The sequence below is a fragment of the Prorops nasuta genome, unplaced genomic scaffold (assembly GCF_024137725.1).
Source record: "Prorops nasuta isolate Cenicafe-Biocafe unplaced genomic scaffold, Cenicafe_Pnas_1.2 PNAS00015, whole genome shotgun sequence".
In the NCBI taxonomy this organism is placed as follows: Eukaryota; Metazoa; Arthropoda; class Insecta; order Hymenoptera; family Bethylidae; genus Prorops; species Prorops nasuta.
Window position 1 is genome coordinate 3,598,281 of NW_027116812.1, and position 11,457 is coordinate 3,609,737.

At 35.0% G+C, this 11,457-nt stretch overlaps 1 protein-coding gene across 1 annotated transcript in view; it reads right to left on the reverse strand.

Annotated features, from left to right (window-relative positions):
• The window catches only part of cv-c (crossveinless c), a 124,707-nt gene that overhangs the window by 50,108 nt on the left and 63,142 nt on the right, over positions 1–11,457 (reverse strand). Inside the window, exons 4-8 of the mRNA XM_066735919.1 lie at positions 11,131–11,305; positions 10,818–11,057; positions 10,467–10,709; positions 9,928–10,121; positions 8,360–8,402 (exon numbers count right to left, since the gene is read on the reverse strand). Coding sequence (XP_066592016.1) covers positions 8,360–8,402; positions 9,928–10,121; positions 10,467–10,709; positions 10,818–11,057; positions 11,131–11,305 — 895 coding nt within the window. The remainder of the gene's footprint in view (positions 1–8,359; positions 8,403–9,927; positions 10,122–10,466; positions 10,710–10,817; positions 11,058–11,130; positions 11,306–11,457) is intronic.

Genomic DNA, 11,457 nt, shown 5'->3' on the forward strand with positions numbered 1-11,457 from the left:
AGGAACCGTTGTTGTACTATATGACTAAAGTACAGTAATGTATATTGGCTGAAATCATATATAATTTTTCTTTCATTAACAACATAAATATTAAACATAAGAATATTCTACTTTCGTAAAGAGTTTATATTTCAAGATACTTTTCAATTTTTTCAATTGTTATTTATCAATAAACTTTAAAAATTAAAGTCAGTGTTTAGATATTTGTTCTGCTCCTTGCATAATATAATTCATGTATCATTTAGTATAGTATACATACTATTTCGAGAGAGGCAATGCATAGCTTTAATATGAAGCTTTAATATTTTCTATCGCTACGCTGTATCTGAAATTCGTATAAGTCACTGAGTGAATTTTAAAACTTTCATACACCTTTTACGGTTATCGTCTTCTATTTCATTTGATATTTTTTCGTGATTAAATATTATAGTAACCATAAGTTGTAAACGTATACATATAATATTGAATATTAACAAAAAAAGATTCGGTAAAACGACTGCAATTATTGTAAAATGTAAAACACTTTTTTACGTTTTTAGCCAAATAAAAAGGTACCATTTATTGCGATTATTTTACCATTAATAAATGGAAACATAAACAAAGTGTCAAAACAAACATAGATTTGTTTATTTATAATTGATCACAGTATCTCTTCTTAATTTAAAGCGAAACTTTTTTATTAAGAATTTACTTAAAATTATAATTACCCAGTTATATGCATTGCATTCTTTCGCGATGAAAAATATTTTAGTAGGCTAAATTATATCATTCATTTGTTATATCAGTTTTTATGCATTTCTGAAAGTGACATTAAAACTATATCTATTTTAAAGCTGCATTCAATCACAAATAGCATTATATCACGCTTTGAATTAATTTTACTGAAGGTAAATATACAATGGTTTATTAATAGCTGTGCGTTATGCATAATTAATGAACAACAAATCTGCAATAAATAACCCCACGAAGTAACCATTGGTACAACTGGAGGTGTATCATTTAACTTATTAGTTGAACATTTATTATGATCTCCTATCCCACGTAAATAGGTTATCTAAAATATCCTATCAAAAAAAAAATGGAATATTTTTATCTCTATGGTTAAATAATGATATTTTTATACTTTTATTCATGTAACAGCTTAGAAAATACATTTTTAAATATACATTTCATCGTAGAATTATTTCTATTTGAATAAAGTTATTTCTTTGTTTTCAATGTCAGATCAAAGTATTGAATTCAGTGAGTAATCAACCTAGTTAGCAGACCCAAGAGATCTAAAAGGGACCATGGAGGGTTGTTTGACGACCCACTCGTTGTTAGTTCGTTATGACGAGCAGTGGTGATTTCGAGTTTGTACAAAATAAAGGGTTGTTCGTACTTTGTGTATAAAGTCAAGGGCTGATCCTACTTTACTTATGATATAAAAGATTTTTTCCAGTGAATGGAAACAGTCTTATTATTTTTTCTTTTCATGATCGATTTTATGCTTAAAAATGCAATTTTCCATTTACTTATACTAATACGAACACTAAGTCTCTTGACTATTTGCATAATTCGAGCTTTCCTCGTCTTGAGACTCTTCTATATGCAATAAAAAGTATCCTTTGATTATATTTTAACATTTTTCCTATCTAATATTCAATATTGGATAAACTTTATCATTATCTCAGCGTCAAAAATGTTTGTAAAACATTCCAATGTGTCAAGTTAATTCCGTAAACATGTTTCTGCGACGTTTCTGACACATGGTACTATCTATGGATAATATAAAACAAATTCCTACCCTCCCCTATGATGCCATAGTTAAATATAATAAATATATATGATAATATGTGTGTGTGTGTGTGACTTACTCATGGAAAATTTTATACATTTTCAACAATCGCAAATTGTATCATAAAAAAAGAAACTTTTAAATCTGAATAAAAACAAGTTTATTACTCATCTATTTATTTTTACTAAAATATATATCTACTATTAAGAGTCGATCGTAAAATTTGGTTGCAAGTGATCGGCAAGAAGGGATTTTACGGTTTAATTGCTGGCTGGTAGGTGTTAACGTACCTGCAATTTTTCTCTCGCGCATTCGTCGCCAGAGAGCTTCCGCTTTGCGCATTGGCCAGTTTTCAACCTTGGCACTGAAACTGCGGAAGAACTTGTATTCTTTAAAGTGCGACATTCTTCTGTTACTTCCATGCGAATGTCCCCTACTCTCTTCATTCTTCCCAGAGCCTTTAACTGGAATTTCTGTACCACCATCGCCACCACCACCACTATCCTCCGTCGACATTTTCACTTCTAGCCTTTCCTCTTCAGCTTTACATTATCAACGAAACAGCAAGTAATAACTTACCGAACTTTTATCATACTACTGTAGCATATTTTATCTTTCAATGCTCCAATAAAAATTCTCAATCAATTCCCCAGCATTTCTTCTTATTCTTTTTCTCAATGTTTCATTTGATCCATGGCAATAGTCGTCTATAGTGGTCGTAAAATGACATTTTACGAAGAGCGAAACTCTATTTGCATCGGTTAGAAAATATCTGGCCGACTGTTGGTGAAAAAATACTTCGTTAGGCACAGATATATTCAATAGCGAAGAATGCATAGTTTCTAGGGGTTATTTATTCTGTTCGCAATGGATGATGATGCAGTTCTCCTCTCGCATCCTAAGGATCACCAATGTTGATATTTGACAACAAATTCACGACTTTTCTCACATTTCTTCGCAATAACGTGGGAGTATGCTGCTATGAGAAAGCACTGATTCCAATCGAATATTATATTATACTCAGAAACGTCAAGATTTAAAATACACACTGCCATTCGTTACAATTTTTATGTACAAAAACCCATCAATGATACACACAAATTAAGGTATGCAGTTTGAGTTTGGTCAAATGACTTGCAAATTAATACGTTTTGATGTCAAAGTGGATAAACATTGAAGATTCGAACTGTGGAACTAATTAGATTTAGAGAAGATAGAAATATCAGAAATTGTCACGTGTGATCAAGCTAGAACGAATTCATATAATTATAAGCTGAAGGGTTGAGTGAAATGTTCGATCTTTGCAAGGATTCATGAAAACCGTAGTAGAGGAATAGAACAAATAAATGACACGAGGGAAATAAGGCAATGGTATCTATACGTGATAAATTATGGTAGAAACGTCAATGACGGTAGGCGAATGAATGAAATTGTGGCAGTAGCTTCATGCATACACGCATGCGTGGTCATTTGCACACCCACGTATATTACAGATACATATGAGTATTTTACTTCAAGGTTATCCAGCAGTTCTCGATGACGAATGACACAAAGATTTATTACATGATGTACGGGTTATATTGTCGAAGGAAACTTGTAATCACAGGGCCTAACGAGCGATTTGTAACGCTGTAAGTGACGACATTTAACTTAACCAGCTTGCGACAGCCGTCGATAATACTTTATTCTACTTTTCTCCCATTCCTCTCTATCGCGCGCCATTCCCTTTCTATTATCACAAATTCACTAACCTGCTTCAAAATATAGTTATTCCTAAGACTATTAATTTCAGTAGGTAATAGCTTCATTATTCGGTAATAGCATCTTAAACAGTTTGTACGATTGTTTCAGAGACGATGTGGTTACTCTGATGTAAATTGTCAAAATGTACGCAGTACATGACGATAAAGTAGTACTATATTTAGCAGTATTACTGAAGAAACTGAAAATGCTAAAAAGTAACTATTTTGAAGTTCTATTATTCCAAAGGAGCACCTCGAATATCTTTTATGTAACGTATACGAGGTTGTAAAGAAATAAATGTCGGATTCCTTCAAAAATTTGAATAACAAAACTCTTAATTAATTTGTTTTTATAATCTAATACAATAGAATAAATTTAACCTTTAGAGAACCGACATTTTAATATAAAAATTTTAATTTTTTTTTAGAAAAGGTTATGCATACTATATGTGTAACCTGTATGATTCACACAAACTGCAAATTTGCTACTGACCACATATGTGGCCCAACCCCAGCCCTCCAAAGGTCAAACTAACTTCCATAAACGTTGCCCTTGCTCACTTTGATCTCACCATTTTATTTCTTCTACACTCTTTTCAAAATTTCACCTGAATCAAATTTTCTCCTACAATCTTTTACAACTTTAAGTCGTTTGAAACTCATTGAATATGTATTATGACAACACGTTAACCTTTCAATATTAATAATGAGTGTGATTGAATGCAAATAAAATATTTTCATTACATTTGTCAATTTATTATAAGCATCCGAAATTTTTAATAATATTTTTCGAAAAACTCGTAGATTTAAAGGACACTAATGAAACGACACAATATTGCACATATCCTGTCCAGTTGATAATTGACCATACCACGATGAGCAAATATGCTGCGTGGTTTGATTTTGAAGATATATAGAACAGTTAGATTATGATATTGATCGTATAAGTGAGTTTTATATGAAAGTAGAGAGTGTAGAATAAAATAGTGCACGGAGATAACTCAGTCCCAATCGGAGGCAACGCCTCCTTAACTTTCTCCCTAGAGCGTTAAACACACGATAGGGGCTATCGATTAGAGCTCAGAACACCTAATGGTGAGCTTAAACCTAATTCGGTATTGTTCCGAAAGGTCATGTGGAAATTGACGCACGAACGACAACGAGTAATGAGCAAACTCAATCTAACATACATATACCTATAGTACGAATGGAAAAAACACCAGAAATATCTACTATGCCGTACACGTTTGATCTTTTCATTGAAATTATACCCTCTTTACCTAAATTTTAATTTCACTCTATTATTTAAAGATATACTGACAATTAAGTCTATCTTTTCGCTAATTAATCACCGTAAAATAATTAGAGAAAAAAATGCATGAGGTGAAAGCGAAGATCTATCAAGCAATTAGCAGCGAGCTATGTTCAAGCTGTCCTTCTTAGTTATAGACCCTCATTGACTTTTCCAATCAAGAAAGTCACGAGCTATATATAGCTCTTTTTAGTTTTCGGTATCGTTTTAATCCTATAACGGATAATGAGCCTAAAACGTACCGTACGATGATCGCGATAGTATTTTACTAAAAAAATGTACCATCACTTTAAGATGTTTAATTTCTAACTTTATTACTCTTTTTATTAATAAAACGAAGGCTTCGATTTTTCAAAGAGCTTGAGGATACCTTGTTAAAAATTCATTCGAGCATATTATGCAAAATATTAACCAAGGCAGTAACAATTTTATTGCGCTCGTTATTTGTTACTTTAACTCGTTTTTCCTTGTCAAGTAATTACTTTGAACTATATTATCTTTTTTATTCCTCTTATCTACTTTCGACCTAGTTGAGTTTTTTTTTCGTTGGCAGAAATTCGTAGGTCAACAATGCCCAAAACTTGGAATTGAATGAGTAATCTAGCAGAGCGTAAGTTTTGTGTGCTCGCTACAAATATAACAGGGATGCTTAATTTAATAATTATATCGGCAAGCAATCAAGCGTGTCACAAGGATGGAATGAAAATGCAATGGTATACGCGGACCCCGCAAAAGCTTTGCATGTGTAACAAAAATGGCATGAAAAAAATGCACTTGATTAGAGCGCGGACAAGCAGGAGCTTCGCATAAATATGAAGAGAGAGGCCCTGCTCGAAGCGAGAGTGATTTTAAAAATAGCCAGGCGACATTTTCAAGCGCTGAGAGTAAATCGATAAACAAATACATAAAAGTGCATAAAGTTACAATGCAAAAATAAAGCGTGAAATTGGTGCTTGCTCGCTACCTATACCTATACTCTACACAGTTTATAGCGTGTCTAATCATGAGCGGAATTGAAGCATGCACCGGACGATTGCAAGTAAAAAAGGAAATATTTTAATCAAGGCACAAATTAAATCTGCAACTATGAGCATTTTCGCTGGAAATTCTGATTAACATTGTGGTTTCATTTCTAATTACTGAATTTAAACATAAATTATTGCAATGGAAGGTAGATTTATACTTAATAGGTACTATGGATAAAAGGAAGTAAAAGATAAAAAAGAGAGAGGAGAGAGCGAGTGTTGAGTAGAAAAATACATGTGTGCGTCTACAATTAAAATATAAATCTTAAGCAGACCTATAATAAACTTAATGAACAAGCATTCTGAAAAAATGTCTTTAGCACTGTTTATGACGACTGATGTATTCCAATATGCGTTTATTTGATACTCTCTCCGAATAATTAACAACGACAGACTTGTTCAAATAATACATAGTTTAGGAATTTCCGAGTGCACTCAGAGATTCTACAAGAAAATAAATACAACATTAAACATTTTAAAAGAAACAACCATTTTATAACAAAATCAGTTAGTTTTAAAAATGACAGAACACGCTAGTGAAACTTTTTTACACATACGTTTCAATTAGAATGCGACTTAGTCCAATCGTGTAAACTCTTAGGAGAACAATAATAGTTGATGATTTTACAGCAAGACAAAATTATGAAAATTTGGAAGATCAACAAAGCAGCTTGCTCCCACGACAGAAGAATCTTGAGTTTTGATAGGAAGAGAGGAGAGATAAGAAAGCATCGATGATATTGACGATTTTTAGTTGTAATTATTGGCACAAATAATAACGCGCGCAATAATTAGTCCGCGACATCTCGGTGGTAGGCCGGAGAGGCGAAAATCTGGGCTGCATTGCAGCAAACAACCAGGTGAGATAGATACGAGAGATCGCGTGAATTGCAATATGTACATAGAGATGAAGAGATATTGGGGGAATAAGTGGGAGTAGGATAGTGTAAGGAGTGGGAAGAGATGCAGAAAGGTAGGTGAGTGAGGGGGGAGGGGGAGAAAAGAGAGAAGAAGTAGAGTTGAAAAGAGGAGAGAGAAAGAAGAGAATCGAAAGAGGCTGTTTGTGAGTGAGTGAGAGAGAGAGAGAGAGAGAGTGAAAGAGGCAGAGAAAACGCGCGCCTCGTAAACTGTGAGCAGCACCGGTACGGTGCTCGTTATTGCTCGTGATACCGAAGACTGGCACGACGCGGACGCGCTCCTCCTGCTGATGCCGTTAGCCGTACTCGCACCCCTTACCCTCCTTATCCCTTCCCCCATCAACCATTTCCCACTTCCGATCCTGCCCACGCTTCAGTTCCAGCTCCCTCTTTTGCTTCCGTTCTTCCGCTCCTGCTGCTACTGACATTGCTCATTGCTTCTTCTGCTCATATTCCTATTTCTTCTCTTGATCAGCTTCTTCTTCTTCTTCTTCATCCTGATCACATATATTATTTTATTCGTCATCGCACAATCTTTTATTTCTCCCTCTTAATTTTGATTATTATTTTACTATTCCTTTAAAATAGTTTCTGTTTCTTTGCACGTGCTTTTTCCATAGACCATTATATGCGCAGACATTCCATAATACTCCAAAACTGTAGCCGCCATCATCGCCATCCACCACCACCACCACAAAACCCACCCTCTTTCACTATCGGTGACATAGCTGATTGGCGCGTGCGTCCTTCTACCAAATTTTCTGCTCCTCGTGATGTATCGTTCCTTTTTCTATCGTTAGCCCCTCGATCTATCAAAATATACAGCCCCCTCCCCCTCCCTCCCGTTCTGTCTTTCCTAGAAAACTTCCACTCGCTAATCAAAGGTTATTGCTCTTATTACTCATCCCATCAATTAAATCTCCAGTTATGAGAGTGCTCGGTTTATTTTTCATAGAGGCTCCTTAAGGAATTCGCAAGAAGGTCATAGCCTATAATTATTATTGGAATAGTGTAACGGTCTTTCTTATCTCGGTGATGGCGCAACGCACGTGAAAAAATAAATCCCGTACCATCTTCTTACAAATCCCACTTGGCAATTGAAAGGAGGCATTTACATGCTCGCTTAGATTCTTTCAACAATCTAATTAATATCTGTCACATTAATATCAGCTACTCTATCCCCCGCTTGACCCCTCACCACTGCTCTTAGTCTCTGCTCTTATTTTCTCAGTAAGCAATGCTCCTTCAACCGTATGATTGAGAGAAGCGTAAAATTAGGAATTTCGATCAATAGGAATTCGTTACAAGCCACGTGCAATTATTCAACGAATTCTGAAAATCCTTCAAATCAAATAATTCTTCTGCTTTAAATTTAAAGCAGACACCGACAGTAAGCAAATATTATTGTTAATTTGCTTTAATGTATTTGTATTTATATTCTAACATAATTTAAATTCTCCTCTGTGACAGCAATTACGAAAATAACGACAGGAGTGATAACAACAAGCAAAAAATCACTTAATTGCTAAATGATATTACAAGACTAGTATTAAAGAATTTAGTAGAATGCGTGAAAAATAATTTACCTGATAACTGTCGCTCCGATTGCGAACGTGGTTGCTGCAGATTCTGAAACAAAATATAAAAGATAAATAGTTGAGGGAGATATAAAAATTTGTTGCATGTAAGAACTATTTGAACAATTCAACGCAGCGGTAGACTTTGCAAAGAGAATAGAACTGCTTAATTCGCTTCATGGATCGACGCCATTTACCCAGTATTTTGCGCGTTTCAGTTACCTTCGTATTTTCTAACTATACAAGATAACTAACAACCAACGATCGAACCATGACCCAGTTGATGGAATGGAGCCAGGTGGCCTCGAAACAAACGAATAACCATGACCTTACCTACCGCATGCCCACATAGGAATGGATGTTTCGTTCGACGAATACCATGCACGTGATGACTTTAAATAATTGGTCCACTTATGTAATTTTTAAATGCATATTTTCTATAGAAATTAAATTAAGCGGAAACCATGCAACGTTACGCATAAAAATCTGAGCTGAAAATGGAAGTTTATTGAATGACAGTGACTCGTCAATAAAATGGTAATTGCTTCCTTTGAAAGCTTACAATGTAATCGCCAATTAATATTGAAAATAGAGAGTTTATTCAATTCATACATTTGATTGTCAAGATTTCAAACGTCAAGCGATTTTTCAAATTCGACGCAAAAATACAAAATTATTTACCTTAATTGCGAGAGAATTTCCTACCTTTATCGTTATCGCAAGGGTTGAAGCTTTAGCACTATTACATGTGTATGTAAATAGTTACGTGTCATACCTATTGGAGGGTTGAGGTATACCAACCGATTAATATGTTACCACAGCTCGCTGGTCGATTAGCTTTGATCATTCACTAAACTTACACTCGCGCGAATACTCTGTGTACTACATGCTCCTTTACGTGTGCGCATGTTTGAATGTGTTACTTAAGAGCGTATAGGATGTCTATGTTTCGGCACGTGGATCATAAAAGCTCAAATTTAATGAACATTCTTGCGATTAACTGCACTCGAATCGATATACTGACACATTCATGATCACTCACATCTGTGGTTAAAGCTGTTAGAGATCCTACAGATACTACATTTTCACACATATTTGTAATGGATATACCTACTTGTGTTAGATTAATATAGAACGATTTCTTTCGCAATTACCCAGTAACTAAGTCGTGTAAAAGTTGTTAAGCAGAATATATGATTAAATTTTGAATTTCTATTTATCAACGACGTATGATTGAAATCAGATAAATGAATGTCAGAGTATTGGTGATAAAAAGTGCAATAGACTAATTATTGATATAAGAAATAATCAATGGATCATCCATCAGGTGTAGCAATTCAGATAGTTGATGTTGCACACGTTTTATTACCCCACAATTGATTACTCGACGTCGAAAAGCTATCAAGACGTTCTCAATATCACCACACTATTTGATAGTTCAGTTAGCCTCGTAATACACCAACTATAATCATTTCACTAGCCTCCCAAGATAACCTACCCATCAGCAATCAATGACAGATAATTCAAGCTCTCTATCCAAGTTCATTAAAAAGATGAAGAAATTGTTTCTTACTCACAGGCGTTTTCCTCCCATTTTGCTCTGTGCCATTGTTCTCTAGCAGAGGTGCACTGTTACTTTTACCACCCATCTCCACCAGCAGAGGTTCTGGTTTTAACTGAAGGCTACCAGTGGAAGGCGAGGACGGAGCGCGTGGTGGAGTTTCGAGTAGCTCTCCAGAGCTCAGAGAACTACTTGCTGTTATAGATAGAGCTATATAAAAAAAGAGTAATATGAAGAATGATACTTCTCATTCAGGGAGCAAAATGTAATTACGGTCACAATTGCAATAACTCTTCAATTACTGTAATTAAAAATTGCAAACATAAAAATATAACAACACGTGCGCTTGACATGTAATTTCTTAAGTAGCTTACATGTAATTTACATGCTGTTTTAAATTACAGTAATCGAGAGGCTGTTGAAATTGTAATAACAATTATATTCTACTAAATTTTAGTGTCATTGCCAAAGTGAAGACCATGATGATACTATTTGTTTTACAGCATTGATATTTAGCTAGGTTTTACAAAAAAAAAATAATAAAAGTATATTTACACAGAGGCAAGTTATTTGGCCTGCAAATTTTCTTTCTAGGCAAGGAAGCATCCAAACCACCACTACTGCTATCCACTAAATCACAATACTGATTGTCGTTTTCCTTCATGGTCTGCGTATGCACACTTTCTCGTTTGATCCAGACGTCCTGAAAGGTTTTGTCAGTTGGAGTGTTCAATATCGATGGGTTTCGACGAATCCTCTCCCAAGTTTCCTTGCGATGACATTTGTTCAACGTTGAGGCTACAATTGGATAATGAAAAACGAATTCGATTGAATTTCATTGGTTTACTCGTATGGAACGGAGCTTTGTAGATAGAAGGATGGGAGAAAATAATTTCACTGGCTTACGTTTAAGCGAGCGTCGGTCCGTACTCCTGGGAGGACTTGCAGTGCCAATCCCACTTTCCAAGGGCGAAGCTCTATCAGTTCTGTCGGGAGAGAGACTTCCAGAGGAAATCTCGTCCATGCTCTGTAAGAGATCTTGCGATGACGACGATGATCTATTGTCGTCATCTACGGTATCTTGTGGTGACTCCGGGTCTAAAGTGCTCTCATCTTGCAAAAACTGACCATCTGTACGAGATCCTGCTACAAACGCAATAACAAAGGATTTAATTTAACAATAAAACTTTATTTTGTTTCTCTTGTATTTTAAAATTACCTCGTGGCGATTCGCAATCGCTAATCCAAGTAAAGCTGGAGCTTCTGGATAAAGCTGGCGAGGTTTGCGTGGCTACGTCAGCAAAGGCAAGAGATTCTATCGGAGGACTGTTGGGACAACAAGATCCAGAGCCATTTCGTATTCGTGATAGTAGTGATTGAAGCGAGATCGGTAGCTGCAATAGAATCGAAAAACTAAGAGACTTTGGCAAACAAATACTAAAAAGAGTATCTCTCTAAATCCGCTTGTAAAATTTTATTCGCAATATCAATAAAACTGAAAGCAAAGCACTTTATATACTAATAAAATTTTAGTAACACAATATTG